Below are 13,136 nucleotides of genomic sequence, written 5' to 3'. Positions count from 1 at the left end.
AAAAATAAGAATTATTCCTGTAAAAGCATAACCTGAGTTACGCCATTTTAAAATCATGTTAAGGCTTTGTTTTACCTTGTATAACCTGATTATATAATTTAGCTGACATTTAAGAACATGAGAAAGGAAGTGTGTAATTCCTGTTTTTTTTAGAGGATGTTTGTCTTACAGGAAATATGCTCTGGGTTAACTTGCCCTCATTAATTAAAGGAAGTACGCAATTGATGTTTTTGAGGGGTATTTCTGTTGGGAATTGGGGAATTTCCAGGGTGGATTATGTACTGCATATGTTATATAAGATGTTATGTAAGATCTGAAACTGATTCCCAAGGTACTTTATTGACGTGTATTCTGATGTTCCTGAAGACTATAAAAACTCATGTAAATTGTTTTATTTCCGTCTTTCTCTATTCCAGAGAGAAAGGCCCTTTGCAAAGAATAAACTCTGTTCCAGGATTATTTTAGTCTTTGTCTCTTTAAAACGATAATGGGATTTACCTGTCGACCACAGTGACGATATTTTATTTGAAAAAATAAAGGACAAATATGAAAAAGGCAAATCTGCAAGAGATTCATAAGGATAAAATAAATTATAACTTTGTTTAACAATAGAAAATTCAAGAGCAAAACCAAGAAAAAGTTTACAAAAATGCAGTCTATAAAAGTAACTAAAATCAAGCAGTATTTGCAACATTATTTTTAAAAGACCAATTTCCATATTTTACACCTGAATGAAAACGATTGGTACAATTTGTATTGATTTAAATTTAAATGACCAAAATAAAGGTCAAAAGTGAGTGAAAAGTAAATAAAACTTTTACAGGGCAACAAGGAATATACAAACCTAAACTACGAGGCCAGAATTGGATACTAAACTGATGCCTCTGAGGGTATAAAAAGGATGCCAAATCTTCCCCAAGGTGTGGCTATCTCCTCACATGCATTGTATCTGTATGTTCTGGATATAGTCCCACCCAGTATTTTGGTTTTGGTCATAAATAAAATCTGCAGCTTTTTGCAAGCCTCGTCTTGAGTCTCTTTTTGGCATTCTGGTGACTCAAGTATATTTTGGGACCTTACAATATTAAACCAATGTGCTTCCAAACTACCAAAAAGGGAGGAAGACAATTCTTCCTAAGGGCATCCTGATTTTAGCCAGTTCAGAGACAGGAAAGTTGTTAAAATGAGCCATTTCCTAAGAAAATAATCTTTATTTCTGATGCAAACCAGCCTCTCTGTCCGAAAAGCACCCAGAGATGCTGCTTCAAGGCAGTCTGTCACCTGGAATTGCTCAGCCAGCCCTGTAGGAAGTATAATGCCACAAGCCCCTTTGCCCCTTCTACTGCACACACCAGGAGTCTGCAACCTTAAAAACTCAAAGAGCCATTTGGACCAGTTTCCCACAGAAATCTCTCTTTCACCCTCTACCTCTCCCGCTCCCATCTTTCTCCCTCCCCCCTCCCTTCCTCATCTTTCTCTCCCTCCCTCTTCCTCCCTCCCTCATCTCTCTCTTTCTCTCTCTCTCATCTCAAAGTCACTCATTCCTCATGTAGTAACTATCATCTCCAGGCATAATCATTAAAAATCATAGGAGCTGTATTTTATCCTTTACAGAGAGCATCATGGAGTTTGGGAGAAACTATTCTAATGTAAAATGCCAAATGAAGAATAAATAGCAAGACATGGATTGTTGTGTTACAGATTTTATAAATCCGTCAGGTTTTTTGTCTTCCTTGTGCATCTTCTTGTTCTGCAGCTCAGTAGATTAGATAAAACAAATCAAGGATTTTAGGGGGAATAGATTCTCATTCTCTCTCTCTCTCCCCCATTTCCCCACCCCCAGGGAATAATTGTAAGGAAATTCGGCCATGTTCTTTCTGTCTCTGGAAAGATACAAAAATAAACATTGCATTGGAAAACGAGTGACTCTAAGGCTGTTACAGCACAGCGCCACGAGGTTGCCTCGAGGGGAGCAGACTCTGCTGCTGGGAGAATCTCTCTCATTGCCCGACTGCAGCAGGAAATGGCAGGCAGCCCTCTCTGTCTCTCATCTCTCTCTCCCCCTCATCTTTCTCTTTCTCCTTTTCCCCCTTCTCTCTCTCTCGTGTGTGTGCGTGTGTGTTTATGTGTGCACGTACGGGTTCCCTCTTGAACCATTTCCAAAAACAGGCGAGGGTTGTTGTTGTATTTTTACTGATGTTGTTCTTTCTTCTTTGGGTGCTTTTTACTATATGATTTAAATCAAGACTCATTTCAGGTTCCCAGATAAATGAAGCTCTTTCGTCCTCCTGCTGTGGCTCCCTGTCAGCTGGCTGCCCCCCCACCCACCTGTCCTGAGAAGAGAAGGGCGACGGTAGCAGATGGAGTCTCGCTCCGTATTCCAGAGCGGAAGCGAAGCACCCCTCTCCTTGCCTCTTTTTCCAGCCCTTGTTGGGAGACAGTGACTTTTCTCCGCGTTGAGACACTGGCTGGGCTGCCCGGCTGCAGCCAATACTCCACATCATAATGGGCTCCAGGAGGAGGAGGAGGAGGAGGGGATGCCGTCTCCCCCATTGTGCAGCGTGCTACGTTTAAGTGCAAAAGCAGCAAGCAGCCATGGAGGCAGCGAGAGGAATATGGGGAAACTGGTGTCTCGGGGCGGAGAAAGTCGCGTGACTCCCCATATTCCTCTCGCCACCTCCATGACTCCTTGCTGCGCTTGCACTTAAACTTAGTGCATTGCACAATGGGGGAGATGGCATCCCCTCCTCCTCCTCCTGGAGCCCATTATGACATGGAGCATCTGCAACCAGGCGGCCCAGCCAGTGTCTCGGCGCATCTCCCCCAGCGGCTAAGATGCATACAGCACCAACAAGGGCCGGAAAAAGAAGCAAGTAGAGGGGCGCTTCGCTCCCACTCTGAAATATGGAGCAAGTCTCAATCCATCGGAGTCACCCTTCTCTTCTCAGGGCAGGCAAGGAGTGACGGGGAGGGGAGGGGCCACCCAGTGGTGGGATCATCTGACAGGGAGCTGCAGGAGAGGGTCCAAAGAGCCGCATGCGGCTCTAAAGCTGCATGTTGCTGACCCCCAGTACACACTCTCCTGCTAGGAATGATGGACTGCCAAGTCCTTCCAGCACCCATTAGAAGCACAGGGCTGTTTTCCACAAAGCTCATTTTTCACCAAAACCCCATTCTAGGACAAGTCATATTCTTATGTAGGAAGTTAGCACCCACCCACTCTTTCCTGGAAGAGTGAAATATTTTAGGAAATATGAAAAAGGCAGAATATTATATTTCCTTAGATGAGAAATGGATAAGCATGTTTTGAAGCAGCTCCCATCTTCCTGCCCCCACCCTTTGTCAATGGGCCATTAAGGCTTGGGCTAGTCTATTCTACATAACAAAGATTTACCTCCTTCAGGCAGAGCCATAGTAGGAATTGCCAAAGATCCAACGAAGATAGGATTAGCCCTCTACACAATAGCAGCAGAAACTCACCACATGTGACCTGGGAAGCATGTGACCTGGGAAGCACATGTGACCATCAGCCAGCAAGGCTAGCTAAGACCCCCACCCCCTTGGAGTCTGACAACCAATCAGGATACTCTTTCGGGGGCCCATGAAATGCAAAGCCAGAAAGAGCATAAAAACCCGTGGACTCGCTGTATTCCGCCCTTTTCTGTTCAGGAACTCAAGCCATGTGATCCTGTCCACCATTAAACCATCTTTCCAAGCAGTCTCCATGTTTCCAGTGTCTTTTTCCCCACTTGGAGCAGAACCTAGAAGGAGATTTCTTCCAACACTTATATAGCATCCTCTATAAAATTCAAATTTCACCAGCTGGCATGCAGAAACGGGAGCCTTATTCATGCTGGCATAAGGCTTCACCTCTTTTTAATATTCTGCCCAACCATCTATGAAACAAATCCTTTTGGAAGGCATATTCTGCAAAAGACAAAAACCTCAACAGCCAGAAGTGTCAGATGATATATTTATTATATGTAATAGCTGTGTATCTATTATTCAATCCATATTATAACTCCTGTTGGTTTAGACTGATCACTCTTTGAATACCAAATACAGGACAGGCTTCTGGAATGAAGATTATAACAAGTGAATGTGATTTAGTAGAATTCTATGGAATGAATTTATAGTCCATCATTTGGATCATTTCAAAGTAGCCTCCCAAAATTAAAGTAAAAGATGGATGGCCCTTTTGAATTTTATCTGTACACTGGCTGATTCCAAGTTCAAATTAACCATTTTTAAAGCCAGTGGTGATCCTCACAAAGCTGCTTTCTAGAAGCTTTGCTTGTCTAGGGCCAGTCGAGTAATAAACTCAACCAGGGTACGTGTTGGCCTTCCTGCCATGCCTTTTCGCAGATATGGAACCTCATCTTTATTTTCCATTACACCAGCAATATCTAAATGAGCCCAGTGAGGAGCAGTCACAAATTCTTTCAGGAATGCAGCAGCTGTGCACGCACCACCAGACCTGATGGGAGAAAGATAAAGTTTAGTCACTTAGTTAAAGAATGAAATAAGATTGGTTTGGCATGATCTGTTTTTAACAAACCTGTGCTGGCTATTAGTTATAACTTTTTTTGTTTCTATATGTTCACAGATCTAGTTTTTAAATTTATTTTTCCCCAGTATCTTCCCAGGTATTAGTGTTAGGCTGATAGGTCTGTAGTTTTGTTTTTCTTCTTTTTTTTGAAGGTGGGAACCACATCAGTTCTTTTCCAAAACTCTGGTAGTTTCCCAGTGCTCCAAGATTTTTTAAAGATATACAATGGTTCTGAGATAACATCCCTCTGGGATGTAATCTCTCAGGTCCTGGTGATTTATATTCATCAAGGTCAGATAGGTATTCTCTTACAGTTTGTATCCTTCTATCAGTACATTCCAGTCATCTGTTTCATCCCACCAAGTTTCATTAATGGCAACTATATCATATCTGCCTTCATGTACTAATATTTCAAATTCACCCTGTTTGTTCCCTAAACTTTGAGCATCAGTATGTAAGCATTTGAATCCTTTAGTGGTCTTGGGTATGTTTCTTATATCTCCTACTCTGTAGCTGGGATTTCCATCCTTTCCATCACACTCTACTTCATTATGTTTTTCTTTTTTATTTCTTTTTTCTCTTTTCTTCCTTCTGCCCTTTGTGATTGATTATCTAGTGGCTTTTCCTTAGAATTAGGTTCTATAGGTCATGAAAATTGCCCCCCCTTCCCCCTCAATTTTAGTTTAAAGCCCTTTGGATAAGATGAGCCAGTCATTTTCTGAATATATTGTTTCCAGTTCTTATGAGGTCCAGTCCATCCCTTGCAAGTAGCCCTTGATCTAGGTTAGAGGTCTGCAACCTTAAATACTCAAAGAGCCATTTGGACCCATTTCCCACAGAAAAGAAAACACCGGGAGCCACAAAACCTGGGTGGGTATGGCCAACTCGATGTCACTCACTTCCACCAGTCACATGACCCCCCCCCAGCCATGCCTACCCAGCCAGTCATTAGGGCAGAGAACCAGTTGTTAAAAAACACCGGAACCACAAAATCCTTTTGACATCTCTCTCTCCCCTCCCTCTCTCTCTCCCCCTCTCCCCCCTCTCTCTGTATCTCTTTATGTCTCTCTCTCTCCGCCTCTCTCTGTATCTCCCTGTCTCTGCCCTGGCTGCTTCTCTATCCCACACTGTTGCCCTTACCTTCTCAGGCCAGGCGAGGAGTGACTGGGGGGGGAGGGGGGCAGCCAGTGGTGGGATCACCTGACAGGGAGCCATAGCAGAAGGCCCAAAGAGCCGCATGCGGCTCCGGAGCCACAGGTTGCTGACCCTGATCTAGGTAATGCAGACCATGCTCTAAGAAGCCAAAGTTCTGTTGACACCAGATTTTTAAGCCAGTTTGTTTCTAAAATCTTTTGCTCCCTCATTGGATGTTGGCCTTTTGTTGGAAGTATAGAGGAAAACACCACTTGTGCTCCTAATTCTTTAACTTTCTTCCCTAGCTGTTTGTAATCTCTTGTTATTTTTTTCAGATTCATTGTTGTGTCATTGGTCCCCACAAGTAGGAGAAGAAAGGGGTAATAATCCGTGGGTTGATTACTTTATTAAGGTACTCAGTTACATCTTTGCTGCAAGGAGACCATATACCTCCCTAGATTGAGTGCTTGGTCTGCAGACTATAGTTTCTATTCCCCTAAGAATTGAATCTCCTATTATCAATATTAACCTTTTTCCCCCCTAGGGAAGTCTGCAATACATTTCTTCCTGTTGAAGGAATGCTGGGTTGTGCCTCTTTTTTTAGAAACTATTGATGAATGTTCTTTTGAGAGTGTCTGTATATTTTCTTCCAGGGGGAGGCTATGAAAGTGAAAACATGATTTGATACTACACCAAACCTTGATTCACATAACCAGAAATCAGACTCTAAGCTATGATTTCAACTTGATACAAACAAAAGCCAAAAGAAATGTGCAGTGTTTAATCTGGTACAAGCACTGTGTCTCTACTTGTCTTTGGCACATTTTCCTGGACTCATGTGGAGTCACACTTACTTAGAAAAATAACAGTTACAGAAGGAGTAGCATAGTTGCGCTACCATTTCTTTATAATTTTGTTCTTCAACAAAATTCTCCATTGGTTGGATTCAGAAAAACAACAATCCATTTCTGCATCACAACAAAAAGCTGAAGCAAATTAGTGAAGAATTTTCTCTGAGCAAACGAGTGTCTGTTGTCCTCAGCAAAGTGGAAGGTCCAATTATGCTTCCTCTGTCTAGTCATACCCTCATGAACTTGGCCATAGCTTGTTGCTCTATTGGATCTTTGCCCAAATAAACAAGATCTGAGATCTGAAATATTTTCAGGTAGGTCCCTCCTTTAACTCCTATTTGCCCAAGTTCTCTGTAGGCACTGGAAAAAGTAATATGAACATAAAGCATAGCAGCAGCATTTCATTTCAGCTTAGCAATGTTACCTATATTTTCCAATGTTATTGATATCTGCTAGGTGGCAGTCTGTCATTTGCTTTGTGTAATGTTCGAAGAGAGGCATTCTCCAAACTCGATCCCCCGTCAGAATGCTAGCCTGTCAGTGTAGAGAAAAGAATCTATTCAGATATCAAATTTCCATACATTTCTCTACCGTCTTTAGTTTGCTTATAATGGTTGAGCCCAATAGCTAGACTTAAGCTGAAGTAGAGACTATGAAATACAGATATTAAGTTCTAAGCTTCACTCTTCTACCAAAATCCCTTTTTTTAAAAAGAAATATATATTGCTTCAGAATAATAAAACAGAACTGATCTCAGGAATTGGCATGGAAAGGTGGGACTGACACTTTCAATTTTCTTCCTAATGACTTTCACAACCAATCTGCCTTTTTCATAGCAATCCCAGATTCGGGCAATATTATTACCAAACTATCTGCATCAAGATCCCTACAAGCTCAGGCCTGCCAGTGTATCTATGAAGTTATTATTTATTAAATTTATAGATGAAGTTGAGGATTTTGTGCATCATTTTATAGTTGCTTAAACTGAACACTTTTACCCTTCCAATGCTCATTTCTTCTCTTTGAGACATTATCTTGATATTCTTTAATCTTTGCTTTATCCAACTAAATCATTTGTTCTCATTGCAAACTAAGCCACTTCTCATGCCTGCTTTCAGATCATGTCCGACATCCATGCCTGATCAAAGGGTATGACCCTTGAAACTTTCACTTGGCTAAAGAACTTGGTTGCCTATTTCATCTGCCACCTACAGAAAATATGTATCCTGGCTACATAAGTGCTGTATTGACAAGATCAATCTGACAATATTTTAGAAATTTATAACATAAATTGTTGAAATAATTAGGAACATCAAAAATACTGTTTTCCATTTTCACAGTTAACAATTAATAAATCCAAACTTAGTTCTCTTCTGTTTTCTGTCTGATAAATATTAGAGGCAGGATCAAATATATTCAGTTGCATTGCTGTGTCGTTCGTTTGTCTCCAGGTGGCTTACTTTAGGTAGCAGAATAGACAGAAGCCTCTAGGAATGTTGAAAACAAGGTGAGAAGATTATCACTAGTTCACAAAAGTATTATCAATTCCAAAGCCAAGGTTTTGTGTTTACAGTAGTGGCCAAAATTGTGGAAACCTTTTGGGAAAAGTGTATTTTCTAAAACTAGCTAATAACACCACCTTTTTTTGGAGTAGTACCATAAAATTATATATCAATGGAAAGATACTTTAGTCAAGAATGTAATGCAATAACTTTTATGAAGGATTTGCTATTAGAATAGCAGTTACAGTATAAAGAACAAAAGTGAAACAGAAAAAACGAGATATACAAAAATTATCACTATAGAAAAAACGAGATATACAAAAATTATCACGTCAGTTAATACTTAGTTGGGTAACCTTTAGCATGAATTATGGCCTTACAATGTCTTCCCATGGAGTGAACCAGGTCTTTTAGTTCTGCAGCTGTTATAATGTGAAACCAAGATTGAATGATTGCTTCTATTAACTGGGTTTTATTGCTGGGTTGCTTCTGACTAACAAGTTTCTTTAGTCAGCTCCATAGATTTTCAATTGGGTTAAAGTCTGGGTTATTCCCAGGGCATTCCAGCAGTGGAATATGATTATCTTGAAACCCAAAACAGTGGTGTTATTAGCCATCAAACCTCAAAAGTACACTTTTCCCAAAAGGTTTCCACAATTTTGGCCACTACTGTAGCTTTCGTAGCCAATAGTCATGACTTGGATTCTCAATAAAAAAGGTTGAATCTTTTCTTAAAAACCCTCTAATTCAGGGGTGTCAAACTGGTGGCCTGCAGGCCAGATGTGTCACACACAGGCCATGCCTACCCTGGCTCTCCAAAGGTAAAAAAGTCATGATAGGTCGCGATACATCACATGATGAGATCAAGTTTGATACCCATGCTCTAAATCAAAACATATCTTGAAATCAATTATTAGTAGCATCACTTACCTCATACAGGTGATGCCACAGCTTCTGTGAATTTGTAAAAACTCCAGTAGCTGCTGATCCTAATGCTACATCCATGGCACCTATAAAGTTTATAAAATACAGATTATCCAGCCATTTTTCCATGTCGACTAGCAAATTGCTCATCAGCTAACAATTTATATTCACATTACTAAAAATATCTTTGTTCTTTTATTTGCAAGGTTATAATATATAGAAAATGTTTAAAATTCAATACATTTGTTCTATGTTCTAAGAAAGTGGATCATTTTCCTGCACACCAGCATTACTATCAGGTGCACAAGAGATATTGTTATGCAGTTCCACCCCACTTGTTGGAAGTGTCCTATGAAAAGTTTGTTTGATCCATCCAACTCTTTTTTAGTGTCTATTGCCAAGCAAAGATAATTTTATTCAGATGGTTTTCCATTTACTTTTGATGTTTCAACCTTTTTATTATCTGCAATATCGGCACCTGTTTTTGTTTGGCTTTGCTTTTAATTGCTTCAATTACTCACAATGAGCTGCTTAAGTGCACAACCTTGATGAAAAGCTGAATCTTTATTTAAAATAATCCTCTCCCAGTAATCAGAATAGTGCTATGGTCAACATTATTTTAAACATCAAAGCTTATACTTTTGTATCTGAATATGTAACCTATTCTTCGGGGGGGAGTGGGGGCTCTAAGTAGTAAAAAAGAAAAAAATCCATTATGCTTTAAGACAATACAAATCATCTCCATGCAATTTGGAGGGTCTGCAAGACATCACATTATTAAAATATTCTGCATAGGAAGGGGCACTTTTCATAGTATTCCTAATATTCTGGGAATATGGAATATAGAAGCTTCAGACAAATAAAAAAGGGCTACCTGTTAATGTTGCAGCATCTAAAATTGCCCTTGGATTAAAACGGTGTGCATAGTGAAGAGCATCAGCCAACACCAATCTTCCCTCTGCATCTGTATTGTCAATCTTTTATGAAGCAATCAGAAAATCATCAAGAGAAAATTACATAACAGCATGGGTTAAAAAGCTTGCCTATATCATCAATAGCTAATTTGGGTGGGTGGGGGGGGCAATACTACAGTTTAAAACTGTAAAATTTAATGTATTATAACTCTAAACCCGAAGTAAATAAAATTATTACTATCAAATAATGGATACAATAGAATCAAACAAAGCTCAAAAGAATATAATATGTGTGAAAATATTTTTATTTGCAACTAAGACATGCCTTTCCACCATTTCCTCTCTGTAGCAGCTACCTCCTGCACCACATTTTGTAGGGTAATCAGGAGGAATCCCCTATCCAGACTGGCAAATATGAAAGACTGCAATTCTTTTATTAGTGCAATGGTATTGCAATCCTGAAAGACTAATGATTAATATAAATAGTCTAAACCAATGTTTTTCAATCTAGGCAGCTTTAAGATATGTGGATACAACTCCCAGAATTTCCCAGCCAGCACAGGACCACATTAGGAGTATGTAATTGTTCTGTTAAATATGAGATTGCTAACATTCCCTCAACTCTGATGACCTTCAACGAGGATTAGAAATGTTAGCAAGGTTGGCCTCTAGGCCTTTCCATGGGGCTTTTGCAAGCAACTGTTGATTCAAAGTTTATTTGTTTAGCTAGAAATTATGTTACTAGATGAAACTTCAGGTCCAACCCAACCTCATGTTATTTTATTAAAACCTGTGCTGAGCAAGCATTTTAAAACATACCTGAATCGTTTTTCCATTCATGGCTGTCACAACATCTCCGGGTTTATTTGCCATCCCACTGGGCAAGTTTTCACAAAGGGGGGCCAGACCTTAGATATAAAGAATTCCAACTGAATTTATGCATAGAATAACATTATTGGGTATTCTCAAAACTTGAATCAAAAATTCCTCAGCAGTGGTATTGTTTAATTGGTATTTAGTTACCTGATATCAAGACACAATTCCTTTGCCCACCTCTCTCGGCTAGTCCACCCAACTGCACTGGAAACAAGCCACCACCAGAACGGAATAAAGTGGTTGCAATTTCTTTAATCAGGTTCGGCACAGCAAACACAGGCAGGAGAAAGGCACAAGCCGGAAACAAGGTTTAAAGTTAGAGCTACACGCAATCGCAGTGTAGCGCCTTTTATATACGCAGCAATAAATCAATTGGCAATCAAACAGTTAACATCACCCCTTCCTTCCCCTAGCTGGCCTGTAGGAGGAGCGCAATAAATCAATTTGCAATCAAACAGTCAACATCATCCCTCCTTCCCCTAGCTGGCCTGTAGGAGGAGCGTGCCTCTGTTACATCACAAGGCAGCGTCATCTGCATACTCCACGCCCCCCCGATCTCCGATGAAAGCGTTTGCTTCGTTTTGTGCGCGAGTGGTAAAGACTTCTCAAACAGCTGATGACACGCCCCTGGAGAGTCCAGCAGCTCGCCCCCTCCTCATCGTCCTCCCCATTGATGGCGAGACCCAAACGAGGCTCGACAGGCGGCTCCTCTCTACCAGGAGTCCACCTGCAGGAAACAAAATAAAGATGTTAGTATAGCAACCGTTCTACCCACTGGGACCTGGTTTATTTGGATATTTACGATGATACCGACAGAGCAACCGGTCGGCATGAATGTCTGGAGCTGCCACCCAAGACGCTTGTGCAAGTGGATAACCCTTCCACCGTACTAAGTACTGTAACCTGCCTCTACGTAGACGTGAATCCAACACTTTATCTATCTCATATTGATCTGAATGACTTGGTCCCGGGAAAACAGGCTGATGTGCAGGTCTTTCCTCCTTGACAGGTTTAAGGAGGCTGCTATGAAATACAGGATGTATTTTTCCTAACAGTGAAGGTAGTTTAAGCATGACAGTGACAGGGTTGATCACACGTGTTATAGGAAAAGGACCTATGTATTTGGGACCTAGTTTCCTACTAGGTAATCATAATTTCAAGTATTTGGTTGATAGATACACATGATCCCCTACAGAAAACGGTTTTGGGTCGGCTCTTTTTTTGTTGACATAAAGTTTGTATTCATTTGCTGCTTTTTGAAGCGCCGTTTTTACCGCTGGCCACGTTTGTCGGATCTTGTCGGCCCAACCAGAATGCGTAGATACACCTGTAGCTGGAGGTTCTACTTCAGGTATGGCAAGGAATTCTCTTCCATAGATGATTTGGAAAAGAGAAAATCCCGTGCTACGGTGGCTGATGTTATTGTACGCGACTTTAGCGAACGGGAGTAAGGTGGACCAATCAGTTTGCTGATACGAAACGTAGCAACGTAGATATTGTTCCACAGCGGCATTAGCCCGTTCGGCTGCTCCATTTGTACTGGGATGGAAGGCTGAACTTAATCCTTGAGTAGACCCTATCCTATGAATGAAAGACCTCCAAAACTTGGCGGTGAACTGGACATCCCGATCTGATATAATACGCTTCGGGACCCCGTGAAGGCAGTAGATGTGTTGTATAAACATGTCTGTTAATCGTCGGGCAGATGGTAAACTCCGACAGGGTATAAAATGCTCCTGCTTTGAAAATAGGTCTACTACTGTCCAAATAACGCTATGTCCATTGCTGGGCGGAAGGTCCACTATAAAATCCATCACCACCTCCTCCCATGGACGATTAGGATCAGCCACCGATTGTAATCGACCGAGTGGTTTCCCTGACCATGGTTTTGCTGCCGCGCATGTTGGGCACGTTTTTACGTAATGTTCAATTTCACCACGCATTCGTGGCCACCAAAATTGATGTCTAATCAGGTGAAGTGTTTTAAGGAAACCATAGTGACCTGCTGGTTTGGCATCATGGCACCGGCGTAAGACTGTAGCCCGAAGCGGTTCTGGAATGTATAAACGAACCCCATTCCACCCTAATCCATCTCGTAGGACTATTGACGTTTGGTTTTGATTTAACCACATATCCTGGCTGATAGTTATCCGAAGATTCGTTAAGAAGGACTCTTCTTTCCGTAACACTGCTGCAACCGCATGCCCACTCTCAATGGGTGGTATAAGAGATTCCACTACTTCCTCGCGCTTACTGTTATATTGTGACATACGAGAAAGTGCGTCGGCGAGGAAGTTCTTTCCTGCTGGCACATATTTGAGCCTGAAATTGAATCTTCGGAAATATTGTGCCCAGCGTAGTTGCTTTGGAGACAGATGTCTAGGCG

The 13,136-nt window shown here is 41.1% G+C and overlaps 1 protein-coding gene across 1 annotated transcript in view; it reads right to left on the bottom strand.

Annotated features, from left to right (window-relative positions):
- Window positions 1-3,959: 3,959 nt before the first annotated feature.
- Window positions 3,960-13,136, bottom strand: part of LAP3 (leucine aminopeptidase 3) — an 80,248-nt gene continuing 71,071 nt past the window's right edge. Inside the window, exons 9-13 of the mRNA XM_070948233.1 lie at window positions 10,694-10,782; window positions 9,835-9,937; window positions 8,967-9,046; window positions 6,959-7,068; window positions 3,960-4,477 (exon numbers count right to left, since the gene is read on the bottom strand). Of these exons, the coding sequence (XP_070804334.1) occupies window positions 4,282-4,477; window positions 6,959-7,068; window positions 8,967-9,046; window positions 9,835-9,937; window positions 10,694-10,782 (578 nt within the window). The 3' untranslated portion in view covers window positions 3,960-4,281. The remainder of the gene's footprint in view (window positions 4,478-6,958; window positions 7,069-8,966; window positions 9,047-9,834; window positions 9,938-10,693; window positions 10,783-13,136) is intronic.

Source organism: Pituophis catenifer, unplaced genomic scaffold, assembly GCF_029215685.1.
Source record: "Pituophis catenifer annectens isolate HBS135680 unplaced genomic scaffold, rPitCat1.0.hap2 SCAF_8, whole genome shotgun sequence".
In the NCBI taxonomy this organism is placed as follows: domain Eukaryota; kingdom Metazoa; phylum Chordata; class Lepidosauria; order Squamata; family Colubridae; genus Pituophis; species Pituophis catenifer.
This window is presented reverse-complemented; position numbering and strand designations above follow the sequence as displayed.